Source organism: Camelus dromedarius, chromosome 20 (genome assembly GCF_036321535.1).
Source record: "Camelus dromedarius isolate mCamDro1 chromosome 20, mCamDro1.pat, whole genome shotgun sequence".
In the NCBI taxonomy this organism is placed as follows: Eukaryota; Metazoa; Chordata; class Mammalia; order Artiodactyla; family Camelidae; genus Camelus; species Camelus dromedarius.
Window position 1 is genome coordinate 7,890,796 of NC_087455.1, and position 25,117 is coordinate 7,915,912.

General features: G+C 36.1%; 1 protein-coding gene across 5 annotated transcripts in view; it reads right to left on the bottom strand.

The window, feature by feature from the left end:
• The window catches only part of EFR3A (EFR3 homolog A), an 89,282-nt gene that overhangs the window by 16,998 nt on the left and 47,167 nt on the right, over window positions 1-25,117 (bottom strand). For all 5 annotated transcript variants that reach the window (XM_064476836.1, XM_031439647.2, XM_031439649.2 and 2 more), the window contains exons 9-18: window positions 22,538-22,673; window positions 20,726-20,893; window positions 16,614-16,728; window positions 15,605-15,656; window positions 14,094-14,266; window positions 13,534-13,609; window positions 9,286-9,447; window positions 8,490-8,621; window positions 7,232-7,299; window positions 6,163-6,290 (exon numbers count right to left, since the gene is read on the bottom strand). In XM_064476836.1, coding sequence (XP_064332906.1) covers window positions 6,163-6,290; window positions 7,232-7,299; window positions 8,490-8,621; window positions 9,286-9,447; window positions 13,534-13,609; window positions 14,094-14,266; window positions 15,605-15,656; window positions 16,614-16,728; window positions 20,726-20,893; window positions 22,538-22,673 — 1,210 coding nt within the window. The remainder of the gene's footprint in view (window positions 1-6,162; window positions 6,291-7,231; window positions 7,300-8,489; window positions 8,622-9,285; window positions 9,448-13,533; window positions 13,610-14,093; window positions 14,267-15,604; window positions 15,657-16,613; window positions 16,729-20,725; window positions 20,894-22,537; window positions 22,674-25,117) is intronic.

The window sequence follows — 25,117 nt, forward strand, 5'->3', positions numbered from 1 at the left end:
TTGGAAGCTCCTCTGTGCATTGCAGGGTATTCAGCAGCCTCTCTGACTTCTGCCCACTAGACACCAGGAGGCCTGCCCCAGTGGTGACAACTAAAAATGTCTCTAGGGTCAACTAGTGTTCCCTGGGATGGGCAAAACCACCCACGGTTGAGAACCCCTGACCCGGTCCATCCTGACTGATAACAGACCTTTCTAGAATTTTCCCTGTATGCCACCACCTCATTATAAGCTTCTTAAACAGCAAAACACGAACCACATCACTCACCCAAGCAATTCTGCCCATTGCTTGATGAAGTAAAAAGGTGTTCTGGGTTCTCCAGTCAAATCTTATCAACAGCAACTTCAACTGTCCCCTGATCCATCTGGTGTTCAAGGCAGATGTGCCTGTTCTCGTCTCCGAGCGCGCTGTGGCACACCTGCCTCACATGCTTCTTTACAAACAGAAACTCCTACTGGAAACAGTTTATTACCTGCCCTTCTTTACGTCCTCCCCACCATCCAGATTCTTATCTTTCAAGCCCTAGTTAAATATTATCTCATTTCCTTTCAATCTTAAATATTACTCTAATTTTACTTATCCTTCTTTCTTCCAGCTACAAAAATTTACTATCAATTATGGTCCCTTATCACTCTTCATTTTTACCCTTTAGTCATCTACTGGGCCTTGAACTATAGACATGAAAATTAATGTCCTCTCCCCCAACTACGCAAGAAATCCAGCGATCAACTCTGTGTTCTGCATCTGTCATACATGAGTTACTCAGGTTCTGCTGTATGAAGGCTGGAGGTACCCAACAAATACATACCCACCTGTGACAGATAACTGCATACTGTTCTGCTGTAGTTTTCAGGTTGGAAATATTTCACCTTCTGCACATGGCTATTCCTGTGCTAACCTAGACACTGTCTTCTTCCTATTTTTTCTTCACGATCATATCCATTTATATAAACCACCAAACGTAGTGACCAAACATCAACAGAACTGCTACAAAGTAGCATGTGGGCATCACTGCTGACTTGCTTCTACCCCCTAGGCAGGCCGACATTCAAGGTTTCACCAAAACCAAAATGAGGAATAAACAGCAGCCTGCTTCTCACCGAAAAACCCACCCAAGAATTTCTAGGTTAATATACAAAAGAAGAGTCAAATTGAAGCCTAAAATAAAAATAAAAAGGAAAAGAGCAGTATAGAGGCAGGAGAGGGATCACTGAGGGCCAAAAATCAACAGAAGGGAGGCACAGTGGGCAGAGATTTAAGAAAGACTAGAAGTTTTAGTATATGTGCTGCCGAAGAAGCACAAGAAGACTAGACATTTTAAAAGGGAAGAAAATGAAATTCAACAGGAAACTCTAACACTATATTCTCAGGAAATTCTTTCTTTTGACCTATAGAGCAGCCTGTCTATGGAAAAGCCCAGATACAGCTATAATCAGGCATCTTGTATATCTACACAAAAGTAAGGTTTCCAAAACTGAGCTTACAGATGGTAACTCCCCTGTGTGCGTGGGCTGTCCATGTCTGTCCCTGACCTGCTTCTCAAAGTCTGCTGGAATGTAGCGTCACTGCAGCCTCGGTGGTCCGCACCGTCCTGCCAGCTGGAGAGAGCCCTGTCGCCATCTCAGTGTCTGACGCACGCACCCCCTTGCTTCCCTTCCCCAAGTTGGTTTGGGGCAGTCCCTGAGACTGCTCACTATGCCCTTTCCGTTTTCCCATCCTTCCTCCTTCTCCTCTTCCTATAATCTGCTGTTCACAATGGTAAGCATCGTTTCTTCTTTTTGTTTTTAATTAGAACCTGGATTTGGGAGGCAATACTTGGAGAGAGCGAGGCCTAACTTCCTTCAGTGATGCTCTGCTGCCCCCTGGTGCATCTATATATAAAGTGTAACTGCATTCAGATGGAGACAACAGTCTGAATACAAGCACAACACACAAACTACATTAAATTACTCAGGGAACTTACTTAATTGTATATAATAAATCACCAATGTAATTAGGGTTACTATACCACTCAGATTCAATTAAAAAGCTAACTGGGGCAGAATGAAATCTCACAGGTAATTTATCTACATGAAATTTAAAATGTCAGCTTAATGCTGACACTGCTTATACAGATATACTTTTTTGGTCCCATAGTAAAAAAAATTTCATCCAGAGCTAATCATATTTATAAAATAAAAACAACCTAAAATCATTGTCACCATGGAATAAAAAGTCAGTGTAATATAAAAGACAATCTTTTATTTTTAAAACAAAACGGCTACCGGGAGAGATGGGAAGTACTCACGAAAACTTTTATAAGCAGATATTGGTTAGAAAACAATAAAAGCTTTGATGAAGCGGATAAAGGCACCCATATGTTGTCAGTTCTTTTAAACAATAAAACAAATTCACAAAAATTCACAATGCCAACTGGAAAATTAAGACATCGAAAAAGTACTAATGCCATTCTTATATATATATGGCAGTTTGTAGTTTTTAAAAGTACTTTCATGTATATATCCCATTTGAGCAGAACGGCTTAAGGGCCATGGCCTTTGCTTGACATATGAGGACATGGGGTCACTGAGAGATGAAGGGGTTATGCTCAAGGCCTCACAGCTAAGGTAGAACAAAGCCATTCTATTTTCTTTCTCTTCAACTCTTCCTGTTGAGAAGCCACCCTCCCTGAAAGCTTTTGCAAAATTCCCTATACTGCTAATTTCAAAGTCTCTTTATAACCTCTAAACTCTCACCCCAAACCCAGCTCTGACCCCTAAGTATCTACAGGGTGCCTTAGCTGGACGCTCCACTGTTTGTTCAAGACACTCAACAAGAGGCTGAGCTCCCAAACTAGCCCCTCTTCGCTATTTATTTCTGTTAATACAAACTTCATCCTTCTATCATCCAAGCTTCAAAGTGACGTATAGACAGCTACATTTGAAATGCGTACTTTTTTCTTCACTTAAACCCAGTCACACTACCTATCCCTCCTAAAACAAAAACAAAAATGACAAAAACTGAGCAAACGAAGCAGCAAGCAAGCTCTGCTCCTCCTCCGGGTGCTGCGCCAAGCACCCAAGTGTCCAAGGTAGAACTCTAGACAAATCTTTGGCTTTCTCCTCGTGCCCGCATATCAATCAACTGCTTACAGATTCTCTCCTTCAAACTTTCTGGAGTCCACCCGCTTTACTGTATTCTCGCTGGTACCTCCTTAGTACAGGCCACTGTCCTGTCTCCGGGGCATCACTGAAGAGCACTCTAAATGGCTGTCCCATCTTCAGTTTGCTAAACCACAACCAGAGTAATATTTCAAAATGCAACTCTTTATCATGCCATCCCCCTGTTTAACATCATTCAGTGACTCCCTGCTGCTTTCAGAACAGTTTGAACAATTAACTTGGTTTTACAATTCCCAACCCTACTCCTCCAATTCTCTCCAAGGAGACTACATACTAACTCCTTGAAAAATCATGTTCTTGCCTACCTCTATTCCTTCACACACACCGCTAACTTCTGCATGAAACACAGTTCACTTGCCTAACACCTGCTTCAGGCTCAGCTTAGAAATTTCTTCCTCTGGAAGACATTCCTTTTCCACCAGACGTGGGCCAAATACTCTCCAAGGTGCTACCTGAGGGCCCCAAGCCTCTCTGATAGTAGCTTTTAAGGCATATTGCAGCTGTCCAGTTAAGGGTCCTATTAGAGACAAACTGTATAATGAATTACCTTCTTTCCTATGCATCCCCATCTTGGGAGACTGAGAAAGAAGTCACTCAACTCATCTTCTGTATTTTGTGGTCCAGATGAGGACCCCAGTTAGGGAAGATTACAAGCTTTGTGACAGAGGAACCTCTACCCGTCCTGTTCATTCTTGCTGCTGTCCGCAGCAGCTGGCGCACTGTAAATACTCAGTAAATGCTGTGCCCTCACAGAGGAGCACCTAGCACACACCTAGACACACACTGTTCAAAGTCTAGGTTAATTCGAGACAAAAGAAAAAGGCAATAGTCAGCTAACATTTATTGATCGCTTACTGCATGTCAGTCACCAATAGTTCAATAAGCTTTAGGCAGACCGTTCTTTTTTCCTTACAACAAATTACCATTGTACTTCAACTGTCTGTCTGTCTTCCCCACCAGATTTTAATCCTCGAGGACTGGGGCTGAATCTTAACATCTTTCTACCCCTAAAAGTCATAAAAGTGCCTGATATATATTCAGTAACGTTTGTGGACTACATGAAAAAATAAATCTGGATCAATGTGGATGACTGAACAACCTTTGAGCACATGAAAAACAGCTGGCAAAGTCAATTTACTAAGTGCCAAACTGAACAGGCGTGACAGTGCAATCTCTTAATTCTAATCAAATTATTTAATTTCAGCCTCACTATCCCCATTTGTAACAAAGATAAAGCTACCTTCCTCACCAAACTGTTTTGCAGATTAACTGAGAACACGAATACAAAGTGCTTATCACAGTGACTGGCACCCAGTTAATGTATAATAAAGGGCAGCCACTATTTTGATGATGATGATGGGTACACGCATGATACAACAAACTAAATATTTCTCCTTTTTCTTTTATATTAAAAGAATATACTGTTCTTAAATCCCCCTTTAAAAAAATGAGTACCTATTGGTTATACAGCAAAAGGAAAATTTAATAACCGATTCTGACTCTTTCTGCATTAAGGCAGGACACACATGTCACAGGCTGGTCTGAACTATTAGCCTTTATAAAGCAGAAAAATCTTATTCATACTGAGGGATTTCTGTACAGTTATATAATTAAGTCTATGCTGAAATACTCAGAATTCTCCAGTCAAGGACAGAGAGGCATTAAGAAAGAGAACACATCTTTTGCAGAGGTGAAAGGAAATGGAAAGAGCAAACCACCTGTTAAAAAAAAAAGTACCATAATTTTCATTGTTCAGAGTTATAGAAACAGGGTAAAAGGAAATAACAAGGGGTGAAACTAAACTACAGCTATGGGGAAGGCAGAGCAAAATGACAACTAAACTTACGACTATGTGAAATACACAGGCCACTGGCTCCGTTTTCTAGAGGGCAAATTGTACTCAGCTATTTTCCTACAGGACAGGTGAGGGAAAGGGCAGGCCAAACCGACACTTGGATTTACCTTTGTACTTGTGCCTGGGTTTATGAGGTTTTTTGCCTGAAGGAAAGAGAGCTAAATCCAAATTATAAGAATGAAATACTTTAAAGTTTGCTTTAAAAGTTCTTTTAAAGTACAAAGCTCTACTAATGTTTTATTCTTAGCACTTTTATTTCCCCAAGGAACTCATGAAGACAAGAATTTTCTACAGTATGGAATTTAAAAGAAAATGCAAAAGCTTTCATTAACATCTTGGACTACTATGAATAACTATTATTGTAATAAATAGATATATTTTGGATCTGTGTTATGAGAAAGATAGTTAATTACAAAGATTATGCTACTTTCAGTGATTAATCCAGAAAACTACCTAACTAACATCAAATAGTTCTCTTATAGAAGTATCGCCAAAGGAAGAACTAGTTCTTCTACAAAATTTAGTATTTATACAGTCATCAAATGAAAATGAATGTGTAAGACAGAAATTATTTAATTTTAGTTTTGAAAGTAAAAATGGAATGCAAGACATCATGCAGTTTTGCCTCGAAACAAACAGAATTATTTCAGGCAATGCAAAGAAAAGAAATAAATACATAATGCACAGAGGAAAACATATTCTTAACTTAAAAAGTTACAGGTTTCTTTACATAGCAAATAGTCTGACAAAAATTACCTAATTCACTGAGCTCAGTAGTCACAAATCACTAGCCAATTTTCACCAACGTCTCTAAGGTAAACAAATATTGCTTAAAGAGTAGAGATCTCACTTTGCTTCTTTGCTTAAAGAATATAATAATGCTTAAAGTATAATAATATATTAAGGATAATAATAATAATCACTTGAGGATTCAATTTGCTCATGATAAAATCACATATATGTCTTGAGATTTACTAAAGGTTTTCAAGAGCAAAATTTTAAAATAGAAGTAAACTCTCTTAAGCATTTGAAGGAGCTGTGATATAGTGCGTATACAAACATAATTAATTTTCACTGCTAACTGGGCTAACAGAAAAATTACTGAAACATAATCACTAGGGTAAGAGTTCTAATCACCCTCCTCTTACCTGTTACTTGTGGCACATACGGCACTGACAGCCTCTCAACACTGTAGCCACTTCCACCTAGAGACTCTGCAATTTTGTTGGTCAGGAAGTACACATTTTTGTCATGCTTCTCTAAAGATTTTGGAAGCCTGTCAAGTTGATAAAAACAAAAGTCATTCAGTATTATTTAAAGTACTGAGCAAAAATAAGTTAACACGTAAACAATCTAGACCAAGGCCTAAATATAAATATAAATGCAACTGAAACTGTAGTGAGTATATTTTAGGTGGCTAATTTGAGCTCTTTAAAAACACATGGCATGTGGACCCATATATTAATATTAGCATTCTGCTGCGGTTCTCTCCCCAGTACTGCTCCAGTGGTGGTCAGTCTTACATTATTCTCCTGGTATTCACACAGTAAATGATGAAGAGGGCTAAATTCAGCTGTCACTTACATGCTAATTAAAAATCCACTGAGAGAAGAAAATAAAAATGGAGCTCACTGACTGATAATGAAGAAGATGTGAGTCAACTAAGTGACAGGGAGCACTTGTCCAGACACACAGGGTCTCATGTTCCTTTCAAACTGCTTAATATTATCTCTCACTGATGCTTTCAATACTAAACTGCTTTTACAGACCAAAAGTTTGAATGAAGTATTTTTCGTATATATTTTTGTTTGGACAGCAAGAAAAAAAAATGCAGGTTTTAACATGATTTTCCTCATTACATTCTTTGTCCCATAATTTTAATATTGTTATCTATTACTGAGAGTCTTAAACAGGATATTGTACTCTCTTATGTAGCAGAACATGCTATATTTAAGAGAGGTATCTCTGTATTAAAAGTAAGTAAGATAAATTTTTTAATCAAAGATTGACTATGTGTGCATTAGTTTACGTTTATAACGTACAAGAACTTTTAGAGCAAGAGAACCAAGTTAGAGAAATTAAATGACAGAAACATAAAATGATGAGTATTATAAAATACCAGAAACTTATTCTAACAATATTTTACTCCTTTGTAATCATCAGTGATTCGTTTCTCAAGTCAGTGCCCCTTCCTTAAAATGCAAAGCATTAACATACATGCACTTATCTCTGAAAATATGCTCTGGTAGAAAATACGGGGCTTCCATAGTTCGAATTTCAATAACCTGAAAAATATCCAAAAACAAAAAACAAAATAAAAATGAAAAACCTCACCCATCAGGACCTTGCCATAAAAATTTAGAAAACTAAAAACACAGAAACAAAAACTAAATATTTATAAGAAATACCTTCACTTTGTTTTGGAATTTAAGCTATGTTTAGAGCCCAAACACAGAGTTCATTTTGTTCTCACATTTACTATTTTAAAAAGTCAGCAGGTGACAAAATCACAAAGATATGATAATACAGGTTTAAGAGAAGATGACACATTACACTTGACTAAATCTACTATAAAGAGATTAGAACATGCACTTTCTCAAGTGCCGTTTGTTGGAAATCCCTTCCCAGGCATGAGGCTCCCACTCCCCCAGCACTACCTTGTGCAGCACTCGGTCCCAATGCAATTGTAAGGTCTGGCTCCTCCACTTACCTGGGAGCAACTTAGAGGGCGACCCTGCTTTCACAGTATGTGTACCTCTAATGGCAGATGTCAAATATTCACTCAAACATTTGTTTAATGAGTGAATGAGTTTTATTATTTAGAATGCACTAAACCCCTACATTTTAGCAAGGACTGAGATGTGCTTCCGATTTCATGAAAATGAGGTTCTTCCTGAAAGATGTCTTTAAAGAATAAAAATTACAGTGGACTTTTTCTGCCAGGTAAGTTAGGGGCTCTGAAGTGCATATTAAATCATGCAAGTAACTATTTAACGAGTTACTGCTGAAAAAGCTAAATACAGTTGAATGACGTAGGACAAATTTCTGAAAGGCACATTAATTATTCAACTTTTGAGATCTAACTCAAGTAGATTGGCTTAAAACAGTAACAACAGTAACAAGAACAAAAATAGCATAATTAAACAAAAATTTAGACACTAAGATTCACAATGGTTTAAAAGGAAAACAATTACATAAGAAATCACACAAAGTACCTAAAAGAAAATCACATATTCTACTCAACCGTTACATAAAAAAATTCTACTACAACAGGCATCAAAGGAAACATAAACACTAGTCATAGTTTCAGGTGGCGTTTCAATTTAGTCATTAAATGAAGAAGTCATGCATACCTTTACAGCATTATCTTAACCATTTGCTACATAACCATCAAAATTAAAAATAATTAACACTGGAAGAAAATCCGCCACTTTTGTGTAAGAATCAAATTCAAGGACTTTCCTAAATACATTACCTTGCTAACATGCTGGCAGAACGCAGGCACAGCTATCATCTGACTTACAAAGTTGAGGTACGCCGCGACCAGCGCCATGATCCCACACCGATGGAACATCGGCAAATTATCCTCGTTAATAATTGCACTGTCCTTTAATTAAAAAGACAAAAAACAAACACAGCTCACAGATCAAGGCCTTACAGTCCACTAGCATTTTCCCTATGATTACATTAGAAAACTGCACATATTTTGGAATGCTAAGAAAAATGTCACCTTAGAAGAAGCTTTCTTTTAAAAAAATTCTGAAAGAATGCCCATTAACAAGAGACTGAAGTCTCTCAACTCAAATAGCTCTTCCTTAGAATAGCCTTTCCTAAAGGTGGTGGGGAGCAGGGGGTGTGTGGCAGAATATATATATCATGTATGTAAAAATAAACATATATACATATTCTCATTGCATACTGTCCTGTTATTACATAACACTTAAACTCTAATTAAACAACTACATATATGTAATTCTTATTATTTAATGACTATCTTCAGCACTAGACTGAAAGGATGGGCACCAGGACCATGTTGTCTTTTTCATCACAGTACCCCTATGGCCTTGAACAGTATTTAGCACACAGTCAATACTTATTCAGCATTCGTTAAAAGATTAAATGAATGTGATCATAACCTTAAGTATTTTCGATTTAAAACTAGACATCTCACTTTTAAAATTCATGTCTCTGGATAAAGGCAATAATACTTTAAAGGTGGTGTCTAATTCATAAAAAGATGCTTTCTTCAATGAAAGGTTATGAAAGCATACCTGTAAAGCAATGGCTAATCGAATGAGATCAATAACCACTTCTTCATTGGCCAATTCAATAGTTATAAGAGCAAGAGAAGTATAAAGCAGCTCATAGTTTTTCTGAACATTGTCTTCCTCTTTACAGCCCAAATATATATGCCGATATAGTTGTTGCCCATTCTGAAAAGGGAAATGACAGAGGAAAAAGACTATTTTGCTTAAGAGTAGCAAGGCAGATTTTACATGTATATATAATCTCTTACAAAGTAGCTATCTTATTACACAACTTGACATGGAAGAGATTAAAACTGATAATTGGATGGTCAAATTGTATTCCAATTATTAACATCAACAAATATACCAATATATAGCTACAAACTAACACTGAAGACAAACTTAAACAAAAACTGCAAGTAAGAAACAGTTCCAGTGTAAACAATGAAAATGTTTTTAATAATCATTTGAAAAGGGCACATTACAGACTGATTTGAGAAAAACTGAAATGAATGGCAGAAGGATGGGAGCCTTGGCAATGATAAAGAGTATCTAGTTGAGGGGAAGTGTACTCAGGCTTTCTTCCCTTCCGGAACCACGTCCTGTGAGGTGGGCTAGGAGCTGACCAGGCAGGAGAACCTGCAGGTCTGCACACTTTAGTACGAAGTGACAAAGGCACGTCTAAAGCCATCTGTAGGGGAGAGGCTGCAGACAAACCCTGAGGATTTCAAGAGGCTTCCCGTCAAACCAAACTCATCTACATACGTCAACAAAGAACATAAAGCCTTGCTGTCTAAAGCATTCCTGGGTATGGTTCCACCTGCCAAAATAAGATAGGTTTCCCCATTTCGAGTGTGGTGATTAACTCAACATGTTGCCTGGTTCTCAGCACTGTGAGCTGCAATGACTGGGAAACCTGAACGACCACCACGCTTCCTCCCCACTCCTCGCTACTGCCCCGCCCGGTGTGATGTAACTCCTCAGCCTCAGCGCTGAAAGGCCAGAGCTCCCCAGGTGGCTGCAATAAGCGGCCTGGGGAGGAATAGGGCCCGCTCATTCCCAGGTGGAGGCGCTTGAGCTGAACACGCCACATCTGTTTCTCATAAGGTTCGTCGGATTCCTCACTTCAGAGGAAAGAACCGGGAAGACCAGCAGTCTTCTGCAGCCAGCCTGTCTGCAAAAGGTACGCATTTGCTCTGTTCCCTGTTTAACACGCACCAGGGGCCCATCCAGGTAAGGGGTCCGCGGTCCTCCAGCTGCGCCAGTGGCTGGCGGGTTAGGTCTGTTTAGGTCTGTGGCTCCGTATTAGCAAGTGAGCAAGTGGTTGTTTTTGAGCTACAGGCACAGAGCTCTGCTCTCCTGAGTCCTCTTTATTTCTGAAGCTGATGTTTTGGTTTCCATCCTTCTGAATCCAGAGTTTGTCTTTTTCCCAAATGATTCTACGCTTTGGTGTGTATAACAACAGTCTGTGTACCGGGCCCTCGCCAATCCAGGAGTATTCTTAAATCCTGTGTTCCTAACGGCGTTAACCACCATTAAAGCGGTGCTTACGCAGGTTGGCGTTTAGACTTTGGTTCTTTACGTAATACAAGTTTATTGTAAAAAAAAATTATCTAATACATACACACCGTATTAGATAAAATTAAAATCTAACATTATGTACTATAATAATATAGTGTAAATAGGTCTAACAACTTCAAAAAGCGGTTGGGCATTATCTGATAAGCCTGAAGAGTGTGTAAGCTATTAGTCAGCAGTCCCTCCTCTGCAGGTGTCAGGGAAGTGGGAGTTATATGCAGCCAACACATGTGCAAGAATGTTTCTAGCAGTGCTGTTCACCAACAGCCCCGAGCTGGAAATAATTCACGTCTGCCCGCAGAATGGGTATCTGAGGTGTATTTATGTCATAAAATACTATAAAGCTACACATATGAAGGAATTTCACCAAAATAAAGCTAAATGCAAGAAAGAAAACATAAAAGAATATATAAGGTATGGGTCCTTTCACACAAAATACAAAAACTGCCGATGCTACCCTGTTTTGTTTAGGGATATAGGATGTAACCCCAGGCGGCAGAACTGTAGGGGGAAAAGGCCACGAGTAACAGCTATAAAAGCAGGAACAGTGATTACCTGTTGGGGAGACGGAGCTGCAAACAAGACGGGCATGCGGGATGCTGTTAGTTGTGCTGTTGTTCACGGTAAAGTAACTAAAGCAGTAATGCCTGTATGTATAAGTGTATTTCATAATAAGAAGCACTTTTCCTCGCATATTCCTTAACTGATAAGACGTTAACAAGAGCTCTCACGTGGGAACACTCTGCCAGGAGACTAGCTCTAGGAGAGCAGCCCCGGCAGGCGGGCGTGAGGTGCTGAGTGGAAACAGCTGTTTTCTCTTGTCTGGAATTACAGCTGCATTAGGATATTAGGGATGAAGGGGCACTTCCCATGCAAACTGCAAGGGCGTCCTTCCCTGGGACCATTCCCCAAACTCAGACCCAACATGTAAGATGTCTCCAAAACATTCAGATGGAGTGGTTTCAAGCTGCGTAGTCTTCTGAGACACGGCTGCCTGCACACAATGCTGGCATCACAAAGCCGAAGGTACCGTCCGTTCTAAACTGAAAGCTTTTTTTAACCAAAGGGCAGCCCGTGGTCCTCTGGCTATAAACCTAAGCTTTTTTTTTAGGTCTTTGTTGAAACTTCCATAAATGGCTAAAGTTGCATATAAAAAACAAGCAACATTTTGGCTGATAAAATAAATTGGAAAGTAAATGAAAAAGAGTGCTCCATTGTAAAAACAAAATTTGATAAAGGAAAAAAATGTAAAGATTGCTCCTAAAGAAAAATATACTAAAGAAATGGTTTATACTAATGATAACTTACCTGGCTAACAAGCATTTGTTATTTTAAATTACAAAATGGAAGCAAAACGAATTCAGAGAACAGTTTAAGGATTCAAAATTTAACATGGAATAATAGTCTAACCTTTCAGTTAAACCACTCTTTCAAACTGATTAGCTAGTAAAATTAAGCATGAAGAAGGATTATTTCTATCATGTTAGATAAAATAAAATCAGTCCAGTCCCAAAGTTCAGGAATGTTTAATGTCATTATGTTAAAAAAAATTTAATTATCAGTGAATTTTCAAAATTCATTCTGTCAATGATGATTAAAAATTCCTCATTTATGGGGAATAACTTCTTTGATTAACCAGATGGTATAAAATCCAAAAAAAGAATCAAAGTTGGAAAGAATGCCTTTGTCCTATTATTAACCACTTTTTTCATATACAATACAGCTAAACTTAATTCTTTTTATTCACATTAATTTAGTAACAGTGATAGTTTGTAAATTATTTTTCAAATGAAGTTTTTAAACTGTGAGGCCATTAACTTGAAACAGAGCAATCATTATTGATGGATAAGGACGGCAAAATAAAAGATGGTGACAGGAAGAAAGCACGTCTGACAAAGAGCCAAAAAAGAACATGGATTCTAGACACCTGCACCTGTCTTCCTAGGGGTTCTCTCTCTGTTGTTCTCTGCGCCTTTAAAGAGCAAGGCTCACCACTTACCCACCCAAACTGTGACTATACTGAGGACAGTCAGCACGTATGTCATGTTTACTGTTGTCTCTTTCAGTGTTGAGCTCACTATCTGGCAAATACTAGGTGCTCAAGCTTTGGTTGAAGAATAACTGCACAGAAAGTTTATTTAACATGCTAAATAACTCTGGGTGCCATAATTTTCTAAATTTAACCCTCTGCCAACAGACCTAGAAAACTTAAGGGATCATAATGAAAATCTAGCTAAATACTACTTGTATGAGCAGAGATCCTGCCTACCTCACTTTTATATCCCAAATCATGCACCAAACAATGCCTAATACACAATAAATACTCATTACATGAATTTATTCAATGGTGGTAAGTATTTTCAAAATCTTGACGCTCTATATTATTAAAGAGTCATTAAAAGTAGAATCAGTATGTGTTTTGGGGGCGGGGAGGAGTGCAGAGCAGAAATTACAGAGACATTTTACTTAAAGGAAGAAATTTAGAACTATTAAGCAGTCCCATCGTTTAAACGCAGGGTGGAGGAGGGGCATGAGGAATGCTGTGGTAACGTCAGGGAGGCTGCAAATGGTGGTTTCAGAGTTCAACTCCAAAATTCTGTTTTCATTCTAAGGTTACAGATCAATAGAAAACTACCTAATAATTCAAATGGTTATAACTTAAGTCATGCATTATTTTTCAGAAGATGATCTTACCTTTTTCATAAAACTTGTGTCTTGTCTACATATTTTTTCTCTTTTAATTTTTAGGTCAGCCACATCTGGTATTATTCTAGAGATAATATATCATTTTTAATTGAGCAGCATATTTAGTTATAATATCATGTCTTAAGTGACAAATCACAGCTATACTTAGGAGTTTAACACTCATTTCAATGAACATTTAACACTCATTTCAATAAGCATTTTAAATAAGCCTATGTCAGCCTAAATAAGTAATGATACTACTAAATTGCCGAGTTTAATTAAGTAGACCTGCATAATCTTGACTCATGTCATTCCTAAGTTTAAAGCAAAATCAAAACTCATGTAACTACTGATTACTAGCAGATAAAATGTCTTATAGTATATTAAAACCCTTGAACATTTGCTATCTTAAAATATATTCATAATTAAATTGTTGCAATACCAATTAAATAAAATTCTGGACTAATACAACTTGAAAATCCTAGATTTAAAAAATTATAATACTCAAATACATTAATGTAGAAATCTGAAAAGGTTATCATTTGGCCTATTTCCAAATGGGGCATTACCTGATCCCCCGAAGCTTTGCCCTATTGTCATGGCGATCCATGAGATTATGCATTACTTCCAGCACTAACTGTCTCAGTTCATAGTCTTCCATGAGGGAAGGTGACAATAAAGGATCCAGAAAAGACCCCGGCAGTGCAGTAACAATAGTCTTTGCTTTGTATCCAGAGGTTACCTGATTACAGGGAGGAAAAACAAGGAAACAAAGAAAAAAATTTTGTCATAAGTCCTTCTTTGGTAAAATTCTCAAATTGTTTTACAAGAACCATAAACTTTGGGAAACAAGTATGAACACAAGCCTGAAGGGAAAACTGCAAGGAAATTTTTAAGATAATGAGGATTTTACCGAATTTACAAAAACATCATTCATTAAGTTAAGTAACTGCACATATTCGCCATATGTCAGGCATGAATCTAAGCACTATGTGTGTATTAACTTTATCCTCACCATATTCCTGGGAAGCTAGGCATTAGTGAACCCCCATTATGTAAAAGAAAACTGAGGCCCAGGCTTAGAATGTATGGGATAGGTAGTCAGTACTAAATGGATTTAAGGAGATTAGGCAGCAAATAACACAGGTAAGACCTAAAAATTTTAAACTGGCAAATAATTTTTTTATCTTACATTAAGCAGTTTAGGTTAACAGAAATGCATTATCATTTTGGAAAGCTGTATTTTATTTGTTATTTGATTTAACATTTCTAAGTGTATTCTTACCTTCTGAAGTTGGAGTTTTTAAATAGTATACACTTAAATGCTATTAAATAGTTTAACCATACCATGTAGACATTCATTTAGTTGACTATGTGGAACAATTAGGATTAGAGACAAAGCTATTTACTCAGGAAATTTATTTAATAAAAAGGCTTAGGGCCAAATGAAACTTCAGGTGGGCAATATCTATTTACACTTAGGATTACAAGAATACTTGGAACGTCTAACATTTATATTTGAACACATTACAGGAGAAAGGTGATTTTGTAAGTGAGCAGAGGAACTAGTGGATAATTGCTACTTACCTAGAAAAATTAAAAATATGCCCATATCTCACACCACATACAAAAATCAATAAGCTTCAGACCAAAGTTACAGTTGTGAAAAGCCAAACTTTAAAAACTTTTGTAAGAAGATATAAACAAATACGTTTGTATCACAGAGTAGGCAAAAACTTCTTAAACAAGATACAAATAAAAAAGCACAAAACACACAGGAAAAAAATGATAAATCTGGCTGTGTCTGAGCCCAGGCATCTTCATCTATAAAATGGCAACACTCTCCGCCCTCTGCATGTTTCACCATTATGAGGATCAAACAAGATGACAGCTGAACTGAGGAACAAACAGTAAAAGTAAAAGAAAATGAAAAGCATAATATTTAAGTATATAAACCACAGAAGAAAAACTTAACACAAGTAGTACCTTATAATACAACAAAAAGAAGCTGATAACGAGAAGCTATTCTTTCAACCTCTTCAATAATTTGTGCGTTCTTTTCCTGTCTTAAGTTCCTTACCATAAGTAAAGATCTCAGCAACATTATCTGAATCCGCCTGGTTCCCAAATCCCTAAAACGTACAAAATACTGGTATTATCTCTTAATAGTAATTAATATTTTTATTATATCACTTACGTATATTACTTACTGATTTTAAAACTCTATTCATATTAGCTAAATAGGTTTTATCTTCATACTAGCTAAAGTCATGGCTCACTTTATACTCTACATTTCATATGAATTAAAGGGTTATATGTAAAATAAATCAAATTCAAACAAACAAAAAATTAAGCTATTGGCTCTCAAAGGGAATAGACCTCTGCATGTAATGGCATAAAAAGTCAATTGTATGAATATATGACAAAACAACCTCAATGAAAAGACACTATAAATTGAAGAATACATCTATTGCAAATATAATTGACAAACATAATATCTATTTAATATATATTAATAAGTATGAAACAACATGCCTAAATAATTCTTATATAAATAATCCTTCAAAAAGGAATTAACAAGTGAAAAAAGGTTGTCTAATTAATGGTGAAAGAAATATAAATCAAAGAAGACCTTTATTTCCTATTAAATTAGCAACACAAAAATATTTGCAAACTAAAGCTTTAGTATGTTGTAAAATCAAGTCAAAGCTATAAAATGAGGGGCCAAAACATATGATCCTTAAAATCACTTTCAGTTCTAGAATTCTAGAAATAAGTCAACATTCCTGCTACACTGACAGACCTGCAGCTTTACCCTAAATATGTATATTTATAGAAAATGCCCAGGCTAAATTAAATAAACCTTCCACCTAGTCAATATAAGAAAATTTGAGAATTTTTGATGCACTGAAAACTGATTCTAAAAGCATGCAATGTTGCTTAGCAACCTAGTGCCAAAAAACACCACAGAACTTTTATTACTGTTGATTAAAAAGACAAAACATTTCATAGATTTAAGATGAAATTTAATCCAAGATTAAGTTCAACTTTATTTAGTTTGAGAACATAGGAAAACCACATAGGCATACCCTAGTTGACTGATATCCAAAGTATGGGTGGACGTTCCAAAAACGGGTACTTTCCCCATAATGAACATCATGATTTCTGATCTCTGATAATCTGGTAGGTTACTTCCAAAAAATCCTATAAAAATAACAAGGTAAGTTTAAAATAAATTTTACAAACTGAAAGATTTATTTTTCCATATAATACAAAGTCATAATGTATTTTTAACCAAAGCTTTCAATATGTGGAAAAACATTGTCTCTGCACTACATTTAACTCTAAAGATATTATAATTTCTTTGGCAAAAATCATTTCATGATGCACAATATGTGTTTAATGGACTAATACTTAGATAAAGTAATAAATGTTTGAAAATCTTTTGCATATAGTTGACAGTGGCAAATCACCGTCAATTTGAACTGACTGGAGTTTAAGAAAAAGGAAAAAAAAATTTTTTGGTAGTATTTCTGATGAAACTCTTATTCATATATTGTGAGCCTAAATTCTTGTTCTAGCAAGGAAGTCAATAATTAGGCCACTACTTTGACTTTACCAGGATTGCTAAAACATTCTAAAATGTCATTATAATGAGCCAGGTTTACAGTCTAACCCTATGAGTTAATTCAATATATATAACTTCAAATTATTTACCATTTATCTGTCAATTTTTCTCAGGCACTCTTGGGTTTCATGGATATTTTAAATTTATCTGCTGTAGTTTCTGACGGATTACTTCCTGCTAATAGAAGACTTATGACGTTTAATTATCACTTACTCAAACTTCAAACTTTGTTGTTTCTTTGAAAGATCAGAACAGATATTAAATCATGGCTATTTTTGTTCATTTCTTAAAATGCAATGTAATCATTACAGAAACCTAAGCTTTTAAGAGTAAATCAGTTTTTCAATTTAATTCTTCAGCTTCTATTATTGGAGTTAATAATCTATTTCTATAAATTCAATTTGTTATTTATCATTTTGACTGGATCTAGGGGTAAAACTCATTTCCCTTCATCATATACTCTAGCAATTAAAAATCTTATGATCTTAATATTACCCAATCAGCATAAGGTATATTATCTCAGCCAACACTTAAGGAGCACATATTTATGGGGTAAGAAACCACTTTGTATTTGGAGCCTCATAACAAACAATAGTACCTTATGCATCTAGGTTCACTACTGTCAGCATCAGTTTCCTCTCGTGGAAATGAGAATAAGAGAGGTTAAGAAATCACAAGAAAAAAAAAAAAAAAGAAATCACAAGAAATTACACAGCTAACATTAAGGCCTGAGGTGAGATCTATTCACTTCCAAAGCCTATGCTATTATTACTCTCAAGTTCCTCCCTATAAGGTTATTCTCGACTTTCAACAACACAATTAGATATGATCCTGAACTAGACACTGGTTTTCTGTTCCAAGCAAGTCAGTTGTTACCAAAGGACACAGTTCCCAACAGGATCAACTCTAAGGACCTTTGGGAAAATAACTCAATCTCTATACCCACTGTCTGTATTTGAATTGCTGAACAGAAATGCTAATGAGCCTCCCAAAAAGAACAGAGCAGGGAGCTAGTTCTTGATTTAAAAGAAAGAACTTGGCCAACAGCCTTCTATCTTAAAGTGCAAAGCTATAGCAGACCTGTTCCACGTCCCAGAAATATTCACATGATCTGATAACTACAGAAGACTGAGAGCTTTTGAAAGAAAATATTGAGGAAAGCAGAAGTGTGATTTAAATAAAAGTCTTACTCCCTGTGCCACTCTGCACTTCTGTTCTCTCATGTTCTAATTTAAACATGTTATTATGAATGTGTTATGTCACAGGAATATTGCTAGAGTCTGCTGTGTATACATTTTATAACAACATACTAGAGAAACAATAAATATTCTAGAGTGAAACAGTAACACTGAATTAATTAGAAGTCACTAAAGCACTTAAAATTAATTCTGTGAAAACAAGATTAGCTGATTTGATGTATCATCTTAAAATATCACAGACACATTGAGCCATTGCCCTAATAAGGACAATTTCTGTGCACATGATGAGACTGTAACTAGGTGAAACAGAGTTATTGCCTGAGGCAGATCAACCAAATGCATCCGCAGGCAGGAATCACACGTGCATCACAAAGCCCGAGCACAGGGCCTCGTGTCAGTTCAGTATGTTCAATAAACGGGTGGTGAATACGGATGCATAATGCATGTATGCACATCCACAACACTTTAGAAATAAACAAGGAGAAACTTGGTGTCAAATATTCCAAAGGACTACTGTAAACAACTAGCCCACAGGGAGGATACTGCCCAGATAAAAGGCATAAACTGAGCTCCAGAATAAATTTATATGACTCTCTTATTAGCAGAAACTACTAGTAACCATTACAAATTAGGTACTAAGTCCCAGGAATACAATTCAATTTGGAAATTATCCTTGAAATCATGTAGTAACATTAAAATATGATCTGGATATTCTAAAGAAGATATTGGAAGAGGAAGATATTGGTTAAAGTAGGAAGAGTTTGCTTGCTTTAAGTTGTATTTATATACTCCTAGATAATTTCATTTCCCAAAAAATTCTCATGGCTTTTTTTTTTTTAAAGGAAGGTCTTTACCCTTTTACACTTTGTGTATAAAAAAGAAAAAAAAATTAAAAAAGCATAGGATATTGAAGCCCAAGTGTCAGTACTCAGATCCTGGTCTCTAATCCATTCACCACTAAAAGGAACTGCAGCTTCCTGGAGAAATGACTGATTCCAGGGCTAGGGCAGGAAGTATAAAATAAGCTTGAGTAATGAATAAGTCTGTGCTCAAAAGAAATGCGCAGATATTACAAACATATAGAAAATGGGGGCTCCCACTGACCAAATCTGGGACAATTTGAGCACCAAAATAATCATAATAAGTACAGAATAAAATTATGAAGACAAAAATATAAATCCATGAGCTTATACCAAGGTATTTAAATGGATAAATACACAGACAGGGAAGAAAAGGGGCTCTTCCTTACAACAGAACACTGAGTGCCGAGTGACAGCTGCGGAGGGAGGGCCAACTTTGAAAACCATCATTTTGCACCATGATGGTACAGGCTGGTTCAGGTTAACAGTTATGAATGGTTACTAAATGCAGGAGGAAGTTTGGATGGAGAGCAGACTATCTGCATGGTCTGAAAGTACACTCAGAGATTGCTTGTTGTTTGCAAGGGAAAAATTGAAACTGTGCAGCAGAGAAATAGAACACTTTGCTCAAAATGAGCATCGTCAAAAGAAGCAGATGTACACTGTGTATCTCTGTAGGTGATAATCTGAGAACACTACCACTTAGGTAGTATCCAGCCAGGAATGCATCACCTGAATTTCATCATGGGGAAACACCACATAAACCAATGTGAGGACATTTTTTTTTTAAATGAGGGGTCAAGGGAACTTACACTCTTAAAAAATGCCCGTATCATAAAAGAAATATTCCAAACTAAAGGAACTAAAAAATTTCACAACTAAATGCAATATATGATCCTAGATTGGATCCTGGACCTAAGGAAAAACATACTATAAAGGACATTATTAGGTCAAATGACAAAACTGGAAAATGAAACTTTGATTAAAGTACTGTATCAATGTTACATATACTGCTGTTGATAACTACTCTGGTTACATAAGAAAGTATCTCTATTCTTTAGAAAAATGCTCTGCAGTAAAGGGCCATGATGTATATGCACTTACTATCCAGTGGTTAGGAAAGAAGTGTAGATGTATACATGTACGTATCTATGTCTTTCTCTATGTATCTATTTATAGATGCACATGTATGTATATATACACATATACATGTATGTATGCATACACACACAGAGAAATAGAGTAAGGGAAGGAGAAAGACAGAGTCAGAGAGAAAGGAAATGATGAAGTCAAGAGCATAAAATATTAACAGATGAATCTGGGTGGAGAGTGTAAACAATGATCTTTGTTGTATTCTTACGTTTGTTTATTTTCCAAATACAAAGTTGTTTTTTTTTTTTAAGTCTAATCTATTACTCACCTTTGACTAATGTACCGTAAGAGTCAAGTACCTTCCAGGAAGGCTTTTTAAATCACTGTTTTACATAATAATTTGAGAAGTGAAACATCCTCACCTATTGTTTGGATGATAGCATTCTGCACGATCTTTTCATCGTTGTCTTTGGAACTTGTGTTGAAGTTGGCACTACCTGAAGATCCTCCCTGTAAATCATTCGCTTCAAATTCAACACTGAGACGCAGATGCTTCAACAGGGTGTTAAAGACTTCCAGCACTGTGGGTCCTGCAAATGAACCCTGATGTGAGCAGATACATTTTTCTAGTATTACATACTCAAAACCAATTCTCTTATTTCTCAACAGAGATTGCTGGATATTTTCTAAGTAGTTGAAAATACTTAATAATTTAAGAACTAACCAGTTCATTAAAAAGGTAAATGAGAAATGCCTAAACAAGAAAGTGTCCCAGCTAGTCCAGTACACATTTACTGGGCATCTCTGAGCAACGCACTGTTTGAATTTCTGGTAAAAACCACACATGTGTATATTCATATCAAGATTACCAAAAACTTTCCATCTATCTAATCTCGTCTACCAAAATAACGTGTACTGGGATAGGATAACCTGACTGTTGGGTCAGAATCCATAGAACTATAATAATATGGTTCAGTGTAGCATAAGGAATTTATTTTGCATCTTTTTGGGATGAAGAAGGAAGAATTTTGCCTCAGTTATTAGACAGAAAGTAGCCAATTTATGAACTTCAGGTTGACTACATTTGCTCTCTGTTTTCATTTCTATAAACACTCTGCACATGTTTCTGTCACTGCACCTATCACACTATATTTCAATCAGTTTTTTTTTAAATTTCTGCCTTCTATTCTAGATAACAAGCTTCTCCAGGACAGGTAGCTATGTTCAAATACTTCTTTGAATGCATAGAACTTAACACACAGTACCTGACACATAACAGACCTTATTAAGGGAAGTGATTCAATTGATGTGTCACCTGTGTTTCATTTCATATTTCAAATTATGTAACTCTCCAACTAAATGACCTGCTTCTACCTCTTTAAGTTAGGAGTAATGAAAAGTCCATATCCAAAATGCCCACTCTCATTTGACACTGAATGAATACTAGAATATTTCATTAGCTAATATACAGTTCGACTATGATTCTGAATAAAATATTAACTGATCCTGAAGCAAAGAAACCATAGTAAGACTTTCCTCCTAACATCAGTAATTTTATTATGGATCCTTCTGTTATTCTAATCATATGTGAGTAAAAAATCATGGTGTCTGACCTGTCCCTTCTCCTTGTGACCCCCGACAGTCAGTCAGTTATCAAACCCTTGATGACTTTACATTCCCATCACTGCTGCTGCCATCAAGGTCAAGTTCTTTCCTTAACTTCAATACAACGACCTGTTACTTCTAATGTGTCCTGCATTTTGCAGCAGAATGAATTCCCCTATGGCACATTTCTGATGAGGATTACAGTAAATCTTTAAAGAGTGTCAGTCAGCTGCAGAATTACACCCATGGCCTGGCCACGGCTTGAACTTCAAAGCCATTTCTCTGGCTCCCTCCAAACGGACACCACATGTCCCAGCCAAATGGGATACATACTATACATTTCTTATATCTGAATAGTCCCAAGTGTTTGGCATTATAATCCGTATTCAAAAATCTTTATTAGAAAAAAGGGGGAAGGGAAGGAGATTGATTTGAAGGGATATGTTTAACTGTACATTGAAGAAGTTTGAGAATAGTCATGTGAACCCAACTTTCAAGAGAAATTATAGCATATTAAAAAATGTCAGAAATATTTTTAAAGAGTTTTCCATACATTTCTATACCTCCTGAAAAAAAAATTCTGACAAAGTTTAATGAATTAAAAAAAATTTTTTTTGGCTGCTACTCACCTATGGAACCTTTAGCAGCAATGGCAACAGCCTCTAACAGAACCTGAATAATGCCTGCTCGGACTCGTGGAGAATCTTTTTTACGAGCATCAAGGTGTCCTAGAATCTCCTGGATCACATGGTGAGAATACTGAGCCTAAAAGAAACAAAATAGTACAAAAATATATGCACAATTATATGCATCCTGGCTGAATTCATAAGAATGATAAACTGTGTGACACTTAAACATCCAATTATAGGAGACTGGTACTCATGTCATGGAACAATATGTAGCCTTAAAAGCCATTCTTTTAAAGAATAAATAGGGATACCTGAGAATATTTCACTCCAGATATGCTGAGTAAAAAAAGCAAGTTGCAAAATACTATGTTAAATAAAATTCAATCTGTTTTTTTAAAAAGTATATAAGACTATAATTATATATGCCTTATTAATACTAGCCATCTCTGAGAGGAAGATTTATGAGAAGTTTTTATTCTCTTTATACTTCTCTAATTCCACAAAGAAAATTTACACACTCTTATAATTTGATAATAGGACAAAATGTTAAAAAACAGACATATTATGACATTTATAGTACTTCTCTCTTATCCAAACTAGACAAGTATTATTTCTTATTATGGACATCTAACAATGCTGAATAGTCAAACTCCATCTAATCAAGAGCTACTACAAAATGAAAATCTTAACAATGTGTACCTTGTTTTGATGAAATTTGAATCAAAAAGATATCAAATGATTTTCAATTTATAAAGTAATTTCATCATATATAAATACATTTGATCAATTACAGTAAATGACATTGGGATATAACTCTAAAAAAGCATAGCTATTAAAATATTTAATTCACCTCCAGTGAATAATCTTTTTTCTTTTTATTGATGAATAGTTGATTTACAGTATTTTATCAGTTTCAGGTGTGTGGCAAAGTGATTCAGTTTCATGTGTATATATATGTATATATAATTTTTTATTATAGTATTATAAGGTATTAAATATACTGTTACCATGCAGTAAATCCTTGTTGCTTGTCTATTTTATGCATAGTAGTTTGTATCTGTTAACCAACAATTATACCCATGAGTCATGAGTGGGTCTACCACCAAGCTGGGGGGAAAAATACCTGTGGCCTTAAACTTCCCTGTCCTGTTTGCCTTTGAATAGGCCCTGCTGCCCTGTTTTCAGGCCGGTTACCTTTCTCTCCTTCGGAATGGGTGGTTTTATATTAATAAGCAGTGTCAAAACACACAGTGGCTACTCCACTCAAAAACAAAAAATTTCCCTCCATTTCTATCAACATAAGCAATTTCATCTCCAGGTGTTTCTGGCATTTCTGTCATAACACGTCTACATTTATAACAACCCAAGGTAAAAACTAAGTTTGCATTTTCATCTTTAATTTCTGCTTCATTTAAAGCTATGTTAAAATAGAGGAAAGTCAGACACACACGCACACACATGTACTCGTACACACAACCCGCAAATGAACTTCTTGACCAGGAAGCTGTGTGCTTTTGATATGTGAACTTTAGGCAAATACAGTATGTCTTATGAACAGGATGACAATTTGGTTTATTGTCCAAACCAGGACACTTCAGAGTGAATTAGAGTGTTGTTAATAATTACATAAAGCAGCGCTATCCTAAGCAAACCACAGCACATGTTCACAACAACTCAAGAACAATGTTAAGTATAAAAACAGAACATGGAGTGAAGGGAAGGGAACTGCAAAGTGTTACACTGCAGACTGTACATTTTTAAACTCAGATCTACTGAGGTATCATTACCTATGCAAAACTTCACCCTTAACTGAAGTTTAAAGCAATACTGATGTTTGAATAGCTGTAAGAAGCAACATAACATAGCGATTAAGTAGGTAATCCCTGGAGTCCAGTTTCAAATTCTGACTCTGTTGCTTAATAGCTTTAGATTAAGAGAGAGTGACAATCTCTCTGCACCTCAGCTTTCCTCATCTGCAATATTTAGAAAAATAACAATAGTTATAGGATTGTTGTGGCAATTAAATGAGCTGCTTTGTGTAAAGCACCTAAAATTATGTCTATCATATGAAATGTGCTCAATAACCAGCTATTATTACTACTACCATCTAATTGATGACTCCTGGGATTACATATTGCTGTAACACAAACATAATAATGACAGAAAACATATTCAGAAGTAACCAGGTGTCAGGTACTGTTCTAAGCATTTTACATGTATTATCACATTTTATCCCCACAAATAGTTCTAGGAGGTAGACTAAATTCAGTCACACTGTGCACTGCACAATACAAATGAGGCAGGCTTTAAAAGGCTAAGTAACTTGCCCAAGGTCATGCAGAAACACTAATGAGGGCCTAGCTGTGAATCCCAGTCTGACTGCAGCCCAGCTCTTGATCACAACACCTTATTACTTTAACAAATCAATTTAGCACAAGAGGTAAGCTTTAAACGAAATTATTTTCCCTTTACCACAAATGCCCTATATATTTGAAACCATCTAAAACTGTGTCTGTGTAATCCCTTAAGGATGTAAGTCCCAGGCGGAGATAGCTAGTTTAATGTTCTATGGAGAGAGGT